Source organism: Struthio camelus, chromosome 5 (assembly GCF_040807025.1).
Source record: "Struthio camelus isolate bStrCam1 chromosome 5, bStrCam1.hap1, whole genome shotgun sequence".
Classification (NCBI taxonomy): Eukaryota; Metazoa; Chordata; class Aves; order Struthioniformes; family Struthionidae; genus Struthio; species Struthio camelus.
This window is the reverse complement of record NC_090946.1, coordinates 23580916-23592736: the sequence shown is the minus strand read 5'-3', so window position 1 is coordinate 23592736 and position 11821 is coordinate 23580916. Positions and strand designations below refer to the sequence as shown.

General features: G+C 45.9%; 1 protein-coding gene across 1 annotated transcript; it reads right to left on the bottom strand.

The window, feature by feature from the left end:
* Window positions 1-294: 294 nt before the first annotated feature.
* On the bottom strand, window positions 295-10719 carry WEE1 (WEE1 G2 checkpoint kinase). Its single transcript, XM_068945048.1, has 11 exons — window positions 10048-10719; window positions 7972-8180; window positions 7421-7487; window positions 7165-7337; window positions 6054-6175; window positions 4692-4838; window positions 4180-4275; window positions 4011-4096; window positions 3581-3751; window positions 3346-3491; window positions 295-1669 (listed from the first exon to the last, which is right to left on the bottom strand). The coding sequence occupies exons 1-11, from the start codon at window positions 10600-10602 to the stop codon at window positions 1519-1521; spliced, it is 1923 nt and encodes a 640-aa protein (XP_068801149.1). The 5' UTR covers window positions 10603-10719; the 3' UTR covers window positions 295-1518.
* Between the last annotated feature and the right edge of the window lie 1102 nt (window positions 10720-11821).

Here is an 11821-nt window from a genome sequence, read left to right as displayed (position 1 = left end):
CTTCACACAGGTTCTACTTCAGGTCTTCCAGGGAATCCAGCTTTTCAGCTTGCAGTACCACTTCCTAAGTGGTAGAGCCAGAGCACTGTAGATACTAGCGTACAGAGACTGCTGCGTCCCTCTCGCTCAACATAACTCTCCATGAATATGGTGCTCTAGGTCCCACCCTCGTGAGAAGGAACCACTGGCATTAGGCAGGAACAGGAAGCAGATCTAATCAGGACTTGCCATGGTACAATCCTGAATCAGTATTTTATTTCCATAACTATAAAGTTAAGCAAGTGTTAGACACTATTAAACACAACTTTTAACTTTAATATTCAAATTCAACACTAGTAGAACAAATAAAGCACAAATGGGAAACATTACTGCTTAAACCAAAATTAATGGAGAGACAAGCCAGTAATTAGATCAGTTCTATTTTTTAGCAACATCTGTCAGCCTAAATCCAACATCAGTACAAGCGTTGATGGCCACATTCTATTCGTTTCAGAACTTAAGAGTTAAGTCTTACATGTTGGCATCTCAGACTGCAGTTTTAGGATAGCATACTGTGAGCAAGATCAAACTTATGTACATAAACAATGAAGAACCTGAACACTTACACTAAACAATTATTTACAAGTACTCCAACATAAAAAATATACAATAGCCACAAAAATGAAAAACTGAAGAGAATACCAACATTTAGAGAACCTTATTAGAAAGAATTACAAAACATCAATAGCCAGGACATTAACAATTGCACTACACTAATACAGAGTTCAAATATTAAATTGGTGCATTATTTCACAATGCACTAGCTTCAAGAGAGAAACGCTGCCTCCACTAAAATGCAGCTTAGATTTGTTTCACGTAATTGTTTTAACAAGAAGCCTATTAACACAATAATGATTGTTTTAATGCTACAGTTTACAGCGAGGACAGAAAACTAAGATAGCAGCAGTTCCACATGGCACTTAATTCCACAGGTTTCTAAGCTGTGGTTTATGCAATGCCTACAAAGTGCTCCCAGTTGAATATACAAATAAAATTCACAATAAAAGTGTACCTGACATCAGGTACATTGAGTGTAGGTGGCCTTAGAGCCTGTCTTCCAAAATTTATTCCCTCTGTTCCAAAACCAGTAACTGACAAAGCAAGGCCCCCTCCCTCCCTCTTAAAGATCATTAGGGATATTACTTCTTATTACAATGCCGTAACACTAAAAAGCAGCACACCACTATAGTGGTTAACCCTGGGATGATGTAACATCTAACAGTGTAACTGAAAGGCTTATGGATTAACATCCAGGATCCTCTATAGACAAGACAGTAGAGTCCAGTATGTCAAATGGTTAATACAGCTCATCAGCTGTATTGTACGATTAAAAAACCCAGAAGTAATTCCTGTAAAACTAATGACACTGATCAAAGACCGGAAAGCAGACCAGGAATTGGATTCTTCCTTCAACTCCTCAGACTTCAGTCCAGCAGAGACTGTATAGCCATCCTCAGTAGTTCTTTTGGACTTCATAGTTCAGTATATAGTAAGACTAACTGAGCGGTTCATTTTCTTCCCAATGAGTCGAGATGGTCTATTTTGTGTTGTAGATCTAGTTGTCATTCTGTCAGTGAACAGTGCTCGCTCCTCAGCTGCGGCCTTTGCCATTTGTGCCTTCTTCAGCTCTCTGCAAGGCATTGAAAGAGTCATGCATATGCAGTGTATCAGTAAGGACTATAGCGGTATCACAGCAAAAATGTTATAGAGAAGTTACAGCAGTTCAGAACTTAAGACTCGCCATCAGTTCAGGTCATACTCCACGCATCATTCACATCCACTTGTTTACAACCCATGGGATAGAAATAGGAAGTTCATTATCTGTCTTGATGCTCTTTCTTTTGAGAGACAAAGGAAGGAAATGAGATTCACATGACTCATGTTTTGAAATCCAACCTTTTATACACAGCTCAACAGCTTAAAGCTGAAAATCTGTGATAATTACCCAGTGGCACCTGCTGTTGCTCATATTTGCACTAGCTGAAATATTAACTATCACTAGAGGTGTACGTGCAATTAGCACATGCGCATTTCTGACCTTAAATGACTTTTCAACTCAACCTGTCACTAGTGATAATTAAGAAAAAATAAAGGGTTATATTTCATGGTTGAGGGGAAAGGTGGGGGGGGCAGGGGAAAGTTATCCATAGCAGTTGCTGAACTGGTATGAATGTATTTTAATCCCATTCCTTCTTCTCATGCTTCAATTTCCGTAATATAGTAGCACGCTGTTTACTTTCCATAGAAGCCCTGAAAAGTCACTCAAGAACTAATTACAGAGGCTTGCTCAAATGAAGCGTTCAGCCACAACTGAAACTTCCATGGGAGATTTGGGCACACACGCTCAGAAGAACATAACTGGCAAGAGACAACTCAGACAGCATCCTTTTCTTTTGGCATACCCACATCAAAAGCCTATCACCACCAAAATCTTGTTTACCTAACAACAATTTGAACCCAAGACTGCAAGGCTGAGTCACTGAAGGCGGCATAGGCCATTACCCCTAATCAGCACTCTCAAGTGTTCCGTTTCAGAGAAACGCCAATACTCAGCCTGTGGAAGAAGTTAAAACAAAGCTCTCGAGAGAAAGTTATGAAATCATCTGACTGAAGAGCTGTGTTTCAGAGAATGAGCTAGAGAGTTAAGAAGCAATCAAGCTTTCCCACAGAGAATCTCTTCTTCGAGACGTAATTCAGTGTTTACTGTTTCAGCAAGGAAGCAGGACAAGGTGACCTCCCCAAGGTCTCTTCCAACCCAAAATATTTTCTAACCACTTAAGTTGTATACGAGTCAAATACATCCAAAAAAATTCCTGACGTGCCATTTAATTGTAGTTCAAGGTATCTGAATTCAGACGTGTTTCGCAACAGTTGAATTTACAGAGGACCTATTGGTTTTCTGCTGAAAATGCAGACACACACGATGGAAATTACTATATGCGTGGCAAAAGTATGTACTGTGCTTAAAACATTCGAAAACAGCAAAGGCTTTGTATGTTCATAGTACTAATAATGCGGTTGAGATTGCTTTAACAGGGCTCAAGAAGTTCTTTCTCAAGGAAAGAGGTTTCCTTATGAAGTTACATAACCCCTTTATACTCTCAGGTACGTAAGGAATATTTCAACCAATTACACTTCTTTGAAACCCTCTGAAAAAAGAAAGGCAAGTTTATGTATGTAGAAGCACAAAGATTGTGGACCTCATGCTGAAACGAAGAGGACAGCTTTGACTTATCATCACCCCACTTCCACATGAAAAGTCTTTAGAAATCGAGTTATCTTTAAGGACCCCAAGGAATTACTTACTTCTGCAAGAGAGAGTTTTTGAATTTTTCTGCATTCAGTTCTATCCGCAGCTGCTCTGCGCTCTTTTTTGCGGCAGACAGTAGCACTGAATGCTTGACTAGTGCCACAGCTGAAGGCCTTTTCTCCGGATCAGGGTTAATCATAATCTGAGAAAGAGAAAAAATAAGGTATTTCAGTTAAGGCCAGTAGTATACTATATCACACTCATCAGCGAGACCTGTACAAGAGTTCTTACTTTTAGTAAGTCTAGTAATTCTTGAGAAAGCACTTGTGGTATTCTAGGAAGTTTTCCTTGTCGAATTTCATGCCACTGGTCCCCATTAGTTGGAAGTGGTTCAGCACCAGCAGCACAGACAACAGTCAGAGCAAGAGCAAAAATATCCGCTTTCGGCAAGTGAGTGTAGTTCTTTAAAAATAAAGACAAAGGTTATTACGCATACCACAGAACATAAAAAGCAAACTGACAGACAGCTAGACTATTCAGCAGTGAGCACATCCGAAGTATTACGTTCCCACTGAAGTACTACCAGTGGGAATTTCAGGAATTTATTATACCATTTATGAAGTTTCTCCTCCAGCAAGGAGGAGGCAAACAGCAATGCACTACTTCTAAGAAAACAGCACGCAGACCTAAAATGAGCATCTTCCACTAGTAAGACAGGTACCTCTTGCAGGACTTCATTTGCAAGGAAACGGCTATCGCCCTCCTCCACTTGTGGACTAGACACTCGAGTTACATGACCAAGATCACCTGCAAGAAGAGGACAAAGTTATTTTTTAGCAGACATATATAGGCAACGTAGTTCTTTTAAGCACAAGCGTGCTACTCCTCACCTATTTTAAATATAACTCTATCGGACGACCAGTCATCATCATCACCTTCTTCTGAAGTCGTACTTGGGACTGACGTCCTAGATATGAAAATATTACCTGGAAAAGAGCAGAAATTTAAAACATTTGCGTGCGATTTCTACCTCATTTGGTTTCACAAAGCTTGCTTTAGCCATACAGAACTTTCAGTTAAATAGCCAGTTACTTGAGCAAGAAATTAGAGCGTGCACACAAACACACACACTCTCCTCCCCCCTGCCCCGCCCCTCTACTGGGAGGAGGGCCAAGTATTATGCAAATCAGTCAGTTACACAAAAAAGACCCAAGATAAACTCAACAACAGCTTAAGTTTGCTAGCCAGTTTTACAACTGACATCTTTGTATTGCTATTTAGAACTGCAACAAAGAATTTACAGTTAATAGGGTGTGGCTAACTGCTCATTTTTCTACAACAGATTAAACCAATGGAGGAAGCTGTCAATACGTATTCAGAGTAAAGTAGTTTACACACTTACTAGGTTTGATATCCATGTGTACAAGTGACATCGAATGAATGTACTTTAAGCCTCGAGCCACCTGAAGTAGTAGGTCTTTCAGCTCTGGTTCAGTAAAATAACGCATATTCCTGTAATTTTCACTTATGGCATCTGCTAAACTGCCACCTAAAGCAACATTACACAAAGCAACCGGTTATTTTACATCAAACTTTTGGGGAAGCAAGTACAACTTACTTTCCAAAGTACAACTGACTCCTAAAATTAGCAGCACATTTATCACTAAGACCTTGCTGATGGTCCACAGGAAGGGTGAAATCAAATGCTGTAGCTCTTCTCTACAGCCACGTAGTGTATTAAAGTTGCTTTACTCCTGTAAAGTCTGCTGCACTTGCCATGCAAGTTAACAGGATATCGAGTGTGAAGGGAAAAGCCTCCTCCTCCCCTCCAAATCTCTGGCAGAGCAACAAAACAAACTTCCAAACTTGGGTCCGCTTCCACTGTAAGAGAAGCGCTTGGTCTAGGAATTCTCTCTACCCCAGCCACAGGGAAGTGAAAGAGAAAGCACAGTACAGTAAATATCTAATCTGAAAACAAGTCTGCATCTGTGCAGTTGCTGTTACAATAATAACATGACAGCCTGGGGAAGGCATTTGTTTTACTTAAAGCATACTTCTGATGTTCTTAGCCAAAAACCTTTCCCTTCTTCCTTTGCAAGAGCTTAGTATTTGCTGAATTTACTTTAAAAGGCCTCTGGTAATACTCCCTCCCCTACCCCCAACCTTCACTTACTTTCTCAGTAACATCCCTTAAGCCATTCTTCTTGCGCTACACAGCTCAGTTCATGGACGGGAGCTCATCACTATCATGCTTTTAAATACACGACTGGCATGATAGTTGTACCTTTCAAACAAGCGTCTCAGTTGTGAGGGTACTTTTCACTGCACAAGAGGGAGGCACATGCCTTTGTTTTGTGACCGCTCTAAGCGTTCACACGCACAGTCCATGAAACATGTATTGTTTTAACAACAAAAAAGTCTTTCATTCTGACACAAAACTGCAAGTCATACCAGAAAAGAGCAGTCTGATATGACAATACAAAGAAGATACTGAAGCTGTGGTCATCTGACCTTCACAGCTTAAAAAAAGCTGTTTCTGAAGGTAACTGACTGCATGACATTTACCTCTGAGATTTCAGTCAGTTTAAATGCTTAAATACCCCCTACACATCCCATCCTATTCATAAAGGTTGATGAAATCCAGTGGATTTCCCCTACGGAAAACGATTCCTAGTTAGTGCTAGGAATACGTAGCTCTACCTGCATTATCTTCAAAGATTCGATTTTGGAAGTAAGTGCAGAGTAAGCAATAAGCTTTACTTACCATTACAATACTCGTTCTGTATAAGCATATGATCGTCTTCTGCCCATGCAGAGTAGTATCTTACTACATGAGAATGCTGTCCCAGAACTGCATGTGCATAGACCTCTCTTAAAGCATTTTGCCTATTACAGTCACACACACACAAAACAAAACAGGCAGGAACATTATGAGGTGAAATTAGTTCAATTTCAGCTTGATATAAACACTTACAGCATGTCTTTCTGGACGCTTAAGTCTATAATCAAGTGTTCATATTTGGTTCTGTATCACCTTAAACTATCTTTATATTCATACCCAGAGAGTTAAAACATTTAACATTTGTATTACAAGACAAAATAGATGTAGAATACTGAAATCCCAATTTTGCTGCAGATGATTCTTGATAGAGCTGACACTTCCCTTACACACTTTGCAAGCACTGTCAGCAGCAGGCTTTTAAAAGTGTCACTGAAGAGGTTTAGGAAAACTAATGATGATCATAAACCAGGGAGCACGACTGAACTTTTGGTCCACAAACACGACTGGTTTCAACACCCTTAGCTTGTGCTGTTAGATCTGTTATGCAATTCTGAGCAACACAAACATCTAGAGTTTTGATATAACTGCAATTATTCTATTAGAACATTGTGGGGGCAGGGGGGAAGTGCTTCAGGAATCCCAGGATCATTCCTAAAAGCCAAAAAATCCAGAACTGACTTAAATTTGCACATCGCTCAAGCTCAACAAGGACGAGGACTTTGTTTAGAATTTTCCCCTCCTTTCAAATATCGCAAAGGATCATCACTACAGAGTTTATTCATGTAATATCGCCTTTCATTACTGCAAGTAAACGTTATTCTTGCTGTACAGATGAGAACCTGATCATTTTTATACAGAATACTGGGACAAATCTGTGTTAGAGCCAAGTAGCCTTTTCTCCCCAGTTCCTTTGCACAGCACAGAGGGGGAAAAAACGATGAAAAACAACATTGCATCTGTTTTGCATTTATTAATTTGATGCATATTTATGTTTTTCCTCTTAAACGCATTCTCTAGACAGGGATACAAACAAACGTGGGAGAAAGAGCATAAGGGAGGTGGCTTTTAACTTTTAATGGCAAGTAATACTCACTCATCCACTGAGCCAGCTAAGGGTTTTTTGGAGCGCTTTATGGCATAAATACAGCCATCAAGCCTTTTCACACATTTAAACACAGAACCGAATTCACCAGATCCGATCTTCTCCAACTCGTGGAATTCAGTTGCATAGCGTGACTTCATATTACTTTCTGTTATTGTGATCCTCTGCAAAAATCAGAAAAGGAAAGATTTAGATCTGCAGATGCACAAACTCTGAAACTTAACACCACGTTCTAAAACTGAATTACCTTAGCAGGTCTGACAGTTTCATCTTCAAGTTCTCCATCACTTGCTTCCATGTCCTCTCCACAAGAGCTGAAATTTACACAAGTTACTTTCACAAAATTAGTTTTAGCAGCTGTCCGATTCCCCACATCTCCCCGAGATCTACTTTTCACATTCTACTTGTGTCTAGTCTGACTGAAAGTCCGTCGTTTGCAAGGACAGTGTCATAAAATAAAGGAATCATACTAACATCTTTGTCATTTTTTTCATGTTTCAAGCTAGCGTTGTTCTTCCCTCCTCAAGAACGGCTGTAGGCACGATCCATTCAGCCAGGTAAAGAGTCCTTCAGACACAGTTAAGTTTACCCACTCCATATATAAGCCCAATCAAAAAAGTCTAGTACTAAATGGTTATTTCGTAATATCATGCATCACAGAGCAGAGAATTCAAATAGTTGTATTTTGCAACACTAACAGATTTGGAAGGAAAAATACTTTCGTAGACGCAATTAGTACCAGAAGTTTTACAGCTAAAAGTAGTTCTAAGCATAAAGGAAGATATTCGAGTCACTCACTCATTCCAGTGAGTTCTCTTTCTCCGACGAACTTGTCCTTCAGAGTTGTGAAGGAACATGGAATCGGGAGTGAAGGGATTAATGTTCACATGAGGTGTTTGTCTAATATCAGGATCTTGCTTCTCAGATTTCCCAACATTCATAAATAGAGAGCCACCTCGAAGTTTAACTGAGCTGGAGCCCATTCCTTGCGCTTTAGAAAGCAAACTCTAAAAACAAAACAAAAAACAAAAACAAAACACACATACATACTTATGGGCTCAATATTGTTTTGGATGCAAATAATCAGGTCATGTGCAAGTACGTTCCTCAGAAAGCCATTATTACAATATCGTTTAATCAAAATTTGCATGAGTTGATTAAATAAAGCATGCATTCCCATCAAAAAACTTCCACAGAAACTATTAGGCTTTACATCGATGTAGAAACTGTCAAAGTAAATACTACATATTAAAACTCTTAACAAAAACAAAAACATCCACACACACTTGTAAGGGCAGTGTTTTCCTGTCTTTACTCAAGCCATCACCTAACCTTCCTAAAATGAAATTCATGGACAATTTTGTACTACATTGCCACAATGATTCTCACATGTGGAAGAAAGACCAGACACAAAATACAGCTTTGGTGACTTAGGTGGCAAGTTTAATTAAAAAAAAAAAAAAAAAAAAAAAAAAAGAATTTGCAGATCTCTAGAGGTGCCAGCTCTTCAAAACAACCCATAAGGAAACTAGGCATCTAATTTAAGAATTCCATAGTACTGTACAGTGGTAAGACACTGTTTTTAGTGTCTCTGTGCGGAGGGCTCTTACATCTCTAAGGAGACCAATCCTGAACCAGCAGATGATATTCTAACATTTAACTATTTCTAAGTGCAGGGCTAGGCTATTAGTAAAACCTCATTTGAGACAGAAGGCTTAAGAAAGACAGTAAACGAGTTTAGGTTGCCTTCCTTGCACCTAAAATCAGTCATCCCCAGCCTGTAGTCTACAGACCCCCAGGAGATTATCCCTGGGGATTATCCCTGGATTACTTCTGAAGGGTTATATGAAAAGTAATGAAACAAAGCAAGCCTATTATCACTAGATTTAAACTCTTTATACAGCATTTCATATGAGGCTGAAGTCAAAAGCTGGAAGGACCTTCCAAAAACCTGTTGTCCACAGAAAAGCAATCTATCCCTTTAACCTCCGTTTAACAGTATCTACTACTCAGACGGCCTGCATTTGATGCAGAAAAGCACCAAGAGTGAACTTGCTTTGCGTGATACTGTGGCACTGTATGCGAGTACAAGGCAGGGCAATTTACCGATAAATACAGAGAAGCAAATTTCATGCTAACTTCTAGTTGTAAGCACACAAATATCCTCACGTTATGATACTAAACTTTTAAATAAGTGCAATATTATGCTTTCGTGGTTTTTAAACGTTGTTGCGCGCTTCAAAAAGTACACCAAAAGGAGGTGTACTTCCCCCCCCCCCAAACATGAGGGGCTCCTAGACGAATATTGCTCTCAATCTCACATGCTCCGGGGGCAACGCTTCCCTCGGAAAATCGCCAACAGCAACAAAACAAAAAAGGAGTAAGAAAGAGAAAAAGAGGGAGGGTGCGAGCGTGCGGCGGCGGGCGGAGGGGGCGGTTTCGGACGCCGCGCCGCCCGGCGGCCCCCGGCACCGCCTTCGCTCCCGCGACCGTTTGCACCGCCCGCGTTCGCCGCCGGCCCGGCGCGCCGCTGCCCTCCGCGGGGGCGGCGCCGCCTCCGGGGCCCTTTAACTCCCCCGGCCGCACCCGCAAACGCCCGCCGCCTCTCCACGCTGGCCGCCCGAGGCCGCGCGCCGCCGGTTACGTAACCCAACGGCCGGCCCCGGGCAGGCCCCCAGCCCCAGCTGACGCAAGCGGCCGGCGGGGCGCGCCCAGCGCGGGAGCCCCGGGGCAGCCGCCGGGCGGCCCCAGCGCCCCGCAACGCCGCAGGCGCCGAGCGGCTGCCCCCCTCTCGCCCCCCGCGGGCCGGGCCCCTCGCGCGGGGGGGGGGGGGGGGCAGCCGGGGCCGGCGCCGCCCGCCGGCGGGTGCCTCACCTTGGGCGTGTGCGGCGTGTCGAAGAGGCGCAGCTTGCGGAAGGTCTTGTGGGGCGGGGTGCCGGGGTAGTCGGGCAGCGGCGAGCCGGGCTCGTCGCTCCGCAGCCGGTAGCCGCCGGCCGCCAGGTGCGGCGGCGAGCGCCCGCAGTAGCGGCGGCCCTTGTGGGGGGGCGGCGGCGAGGGCGAGCCGGCCATGAAATAGGCTCCGGGCGATTTCACCGGCGACGAACCGAACCCTTCCTCCTCCCACGAGTCCCCCTCGTCCGGCAGCGGCGCGGCCGCCGGCTCCATCTCCTCCTCCTCCTCCTCCTCCAGCAGGGGCGGATCGCCCCTGGCCGGGGTGCGAGCCGCCGAGAGCGGCGAGTCCGCCTCCTGGAAGGCCGAGTCCTCGCCCGTGCTGTTGCCGCCTTCCTCCTCCTCGTCCTCCTCCTCCTCCTCGCAGTCGCTGTGGCCGCTCAGGAACAGCAGCTTCTGCCGGATCGGGGCGGCCGCCCGCCGGGCCGAGACCCGCCGCGGCGGCGCCGCCGCCGCCTGCTGCAGGCTGAGGAAGCTCATGGCGGCTGGCTGCGAGCCCCGCTGCCCCGCGCCCGCGGCGCGCTGCGCCCCTCGCTGCGGCTCCGCACGGGCGCTGCCCCCGGGCACGGCTCGCCTCGCGCTGTTCGGACTCCGCGGCTTTCCCGCGACCGTTAGTCACGTGGCACGCACGCCAGCCAATCACGCCCGCCCACTCGGTTTGAAAACACGGAGGGCGGGGGCGGGGCCACACACCTCCGCGTCACGGGGCGCTTTGGCGCGAACGGCGCGAGAGGGGTGCGGGCGGCGGGGACCGCTCCTTACATGGGCCGGGCCGGGGGCCGGGCCGCCGCCATTGGCGGGGCGGCGCGGCGGGGGCGGGCCGGGACAGGGCAGGGCTGTTGGAGCCGGGGTCGAAAGCGGCGCCGAGGTGGCCATGTTTACACAGCTAAGCCGGGGCACGTTTGCCCACCGGAGCCGGCGCCCCGTGACCTGCTGGAGCGGCCCCGCGCCGCCCCGGCGCGTTGGGGGTGACCGGACTCGCCCCGCGTCTCGGCGCCGCCCGCCTCCATCTTACGGCCCTCGCCCGGAAACGAGCTGGCCTTTAACTTCCCGCGGGGGGGGGGGGGGGGAGGGTAACGGCGGGGCCAGGCGCGGCGCCATCTTAGCGCCGGCGCGGGGCGGCTCCCGCCCAGCAACGGCCGGCGCGTGGCGGCGGGCGAGCGCCCGGCTCAGCGCGGGCCTCCAGACTGGGAAACGCGCAGCTCTGCGCTGCTGGAGAGCGGGCTGGGGCCGGGAGGGGTCTCCTGGGTCCCACGCAACGCGCCACAGAAGCTCCATTTTAAAGCAATTTCCTTTGCTGCCCTTTGGTTATTGGAAGACTGCTCAAGAACCCCGATTTCACACACCTAACACAACAATAAATCCCTTCAGGGTAGCTAAAAAGACGCCTTTTCCAGTTAAAACAGCAAACTAATAGTCAAATACATTCCGGACGGCTTGATTCACAAATTTCACTCAGAAGCACGCCTCAAACCCAGCATCCCAAGCGGTTCGGAGTCGCTTCGGTAAGAACTCCTTACTCAAACCAAAAAGTGGCAGCACAGCAACTAGGATTTGTAGCAGACACCGCTAACCAGGCTTAGAGATGCGCTCAACTTTGCCGGTCTGCTTCATTTTGGGATTTGTACTACCTTTCACTAAATTTAACCCAACAGCCTCGGTCAGCCCAGGATCCCGGTCAGCGTTATCCCCAAATCCT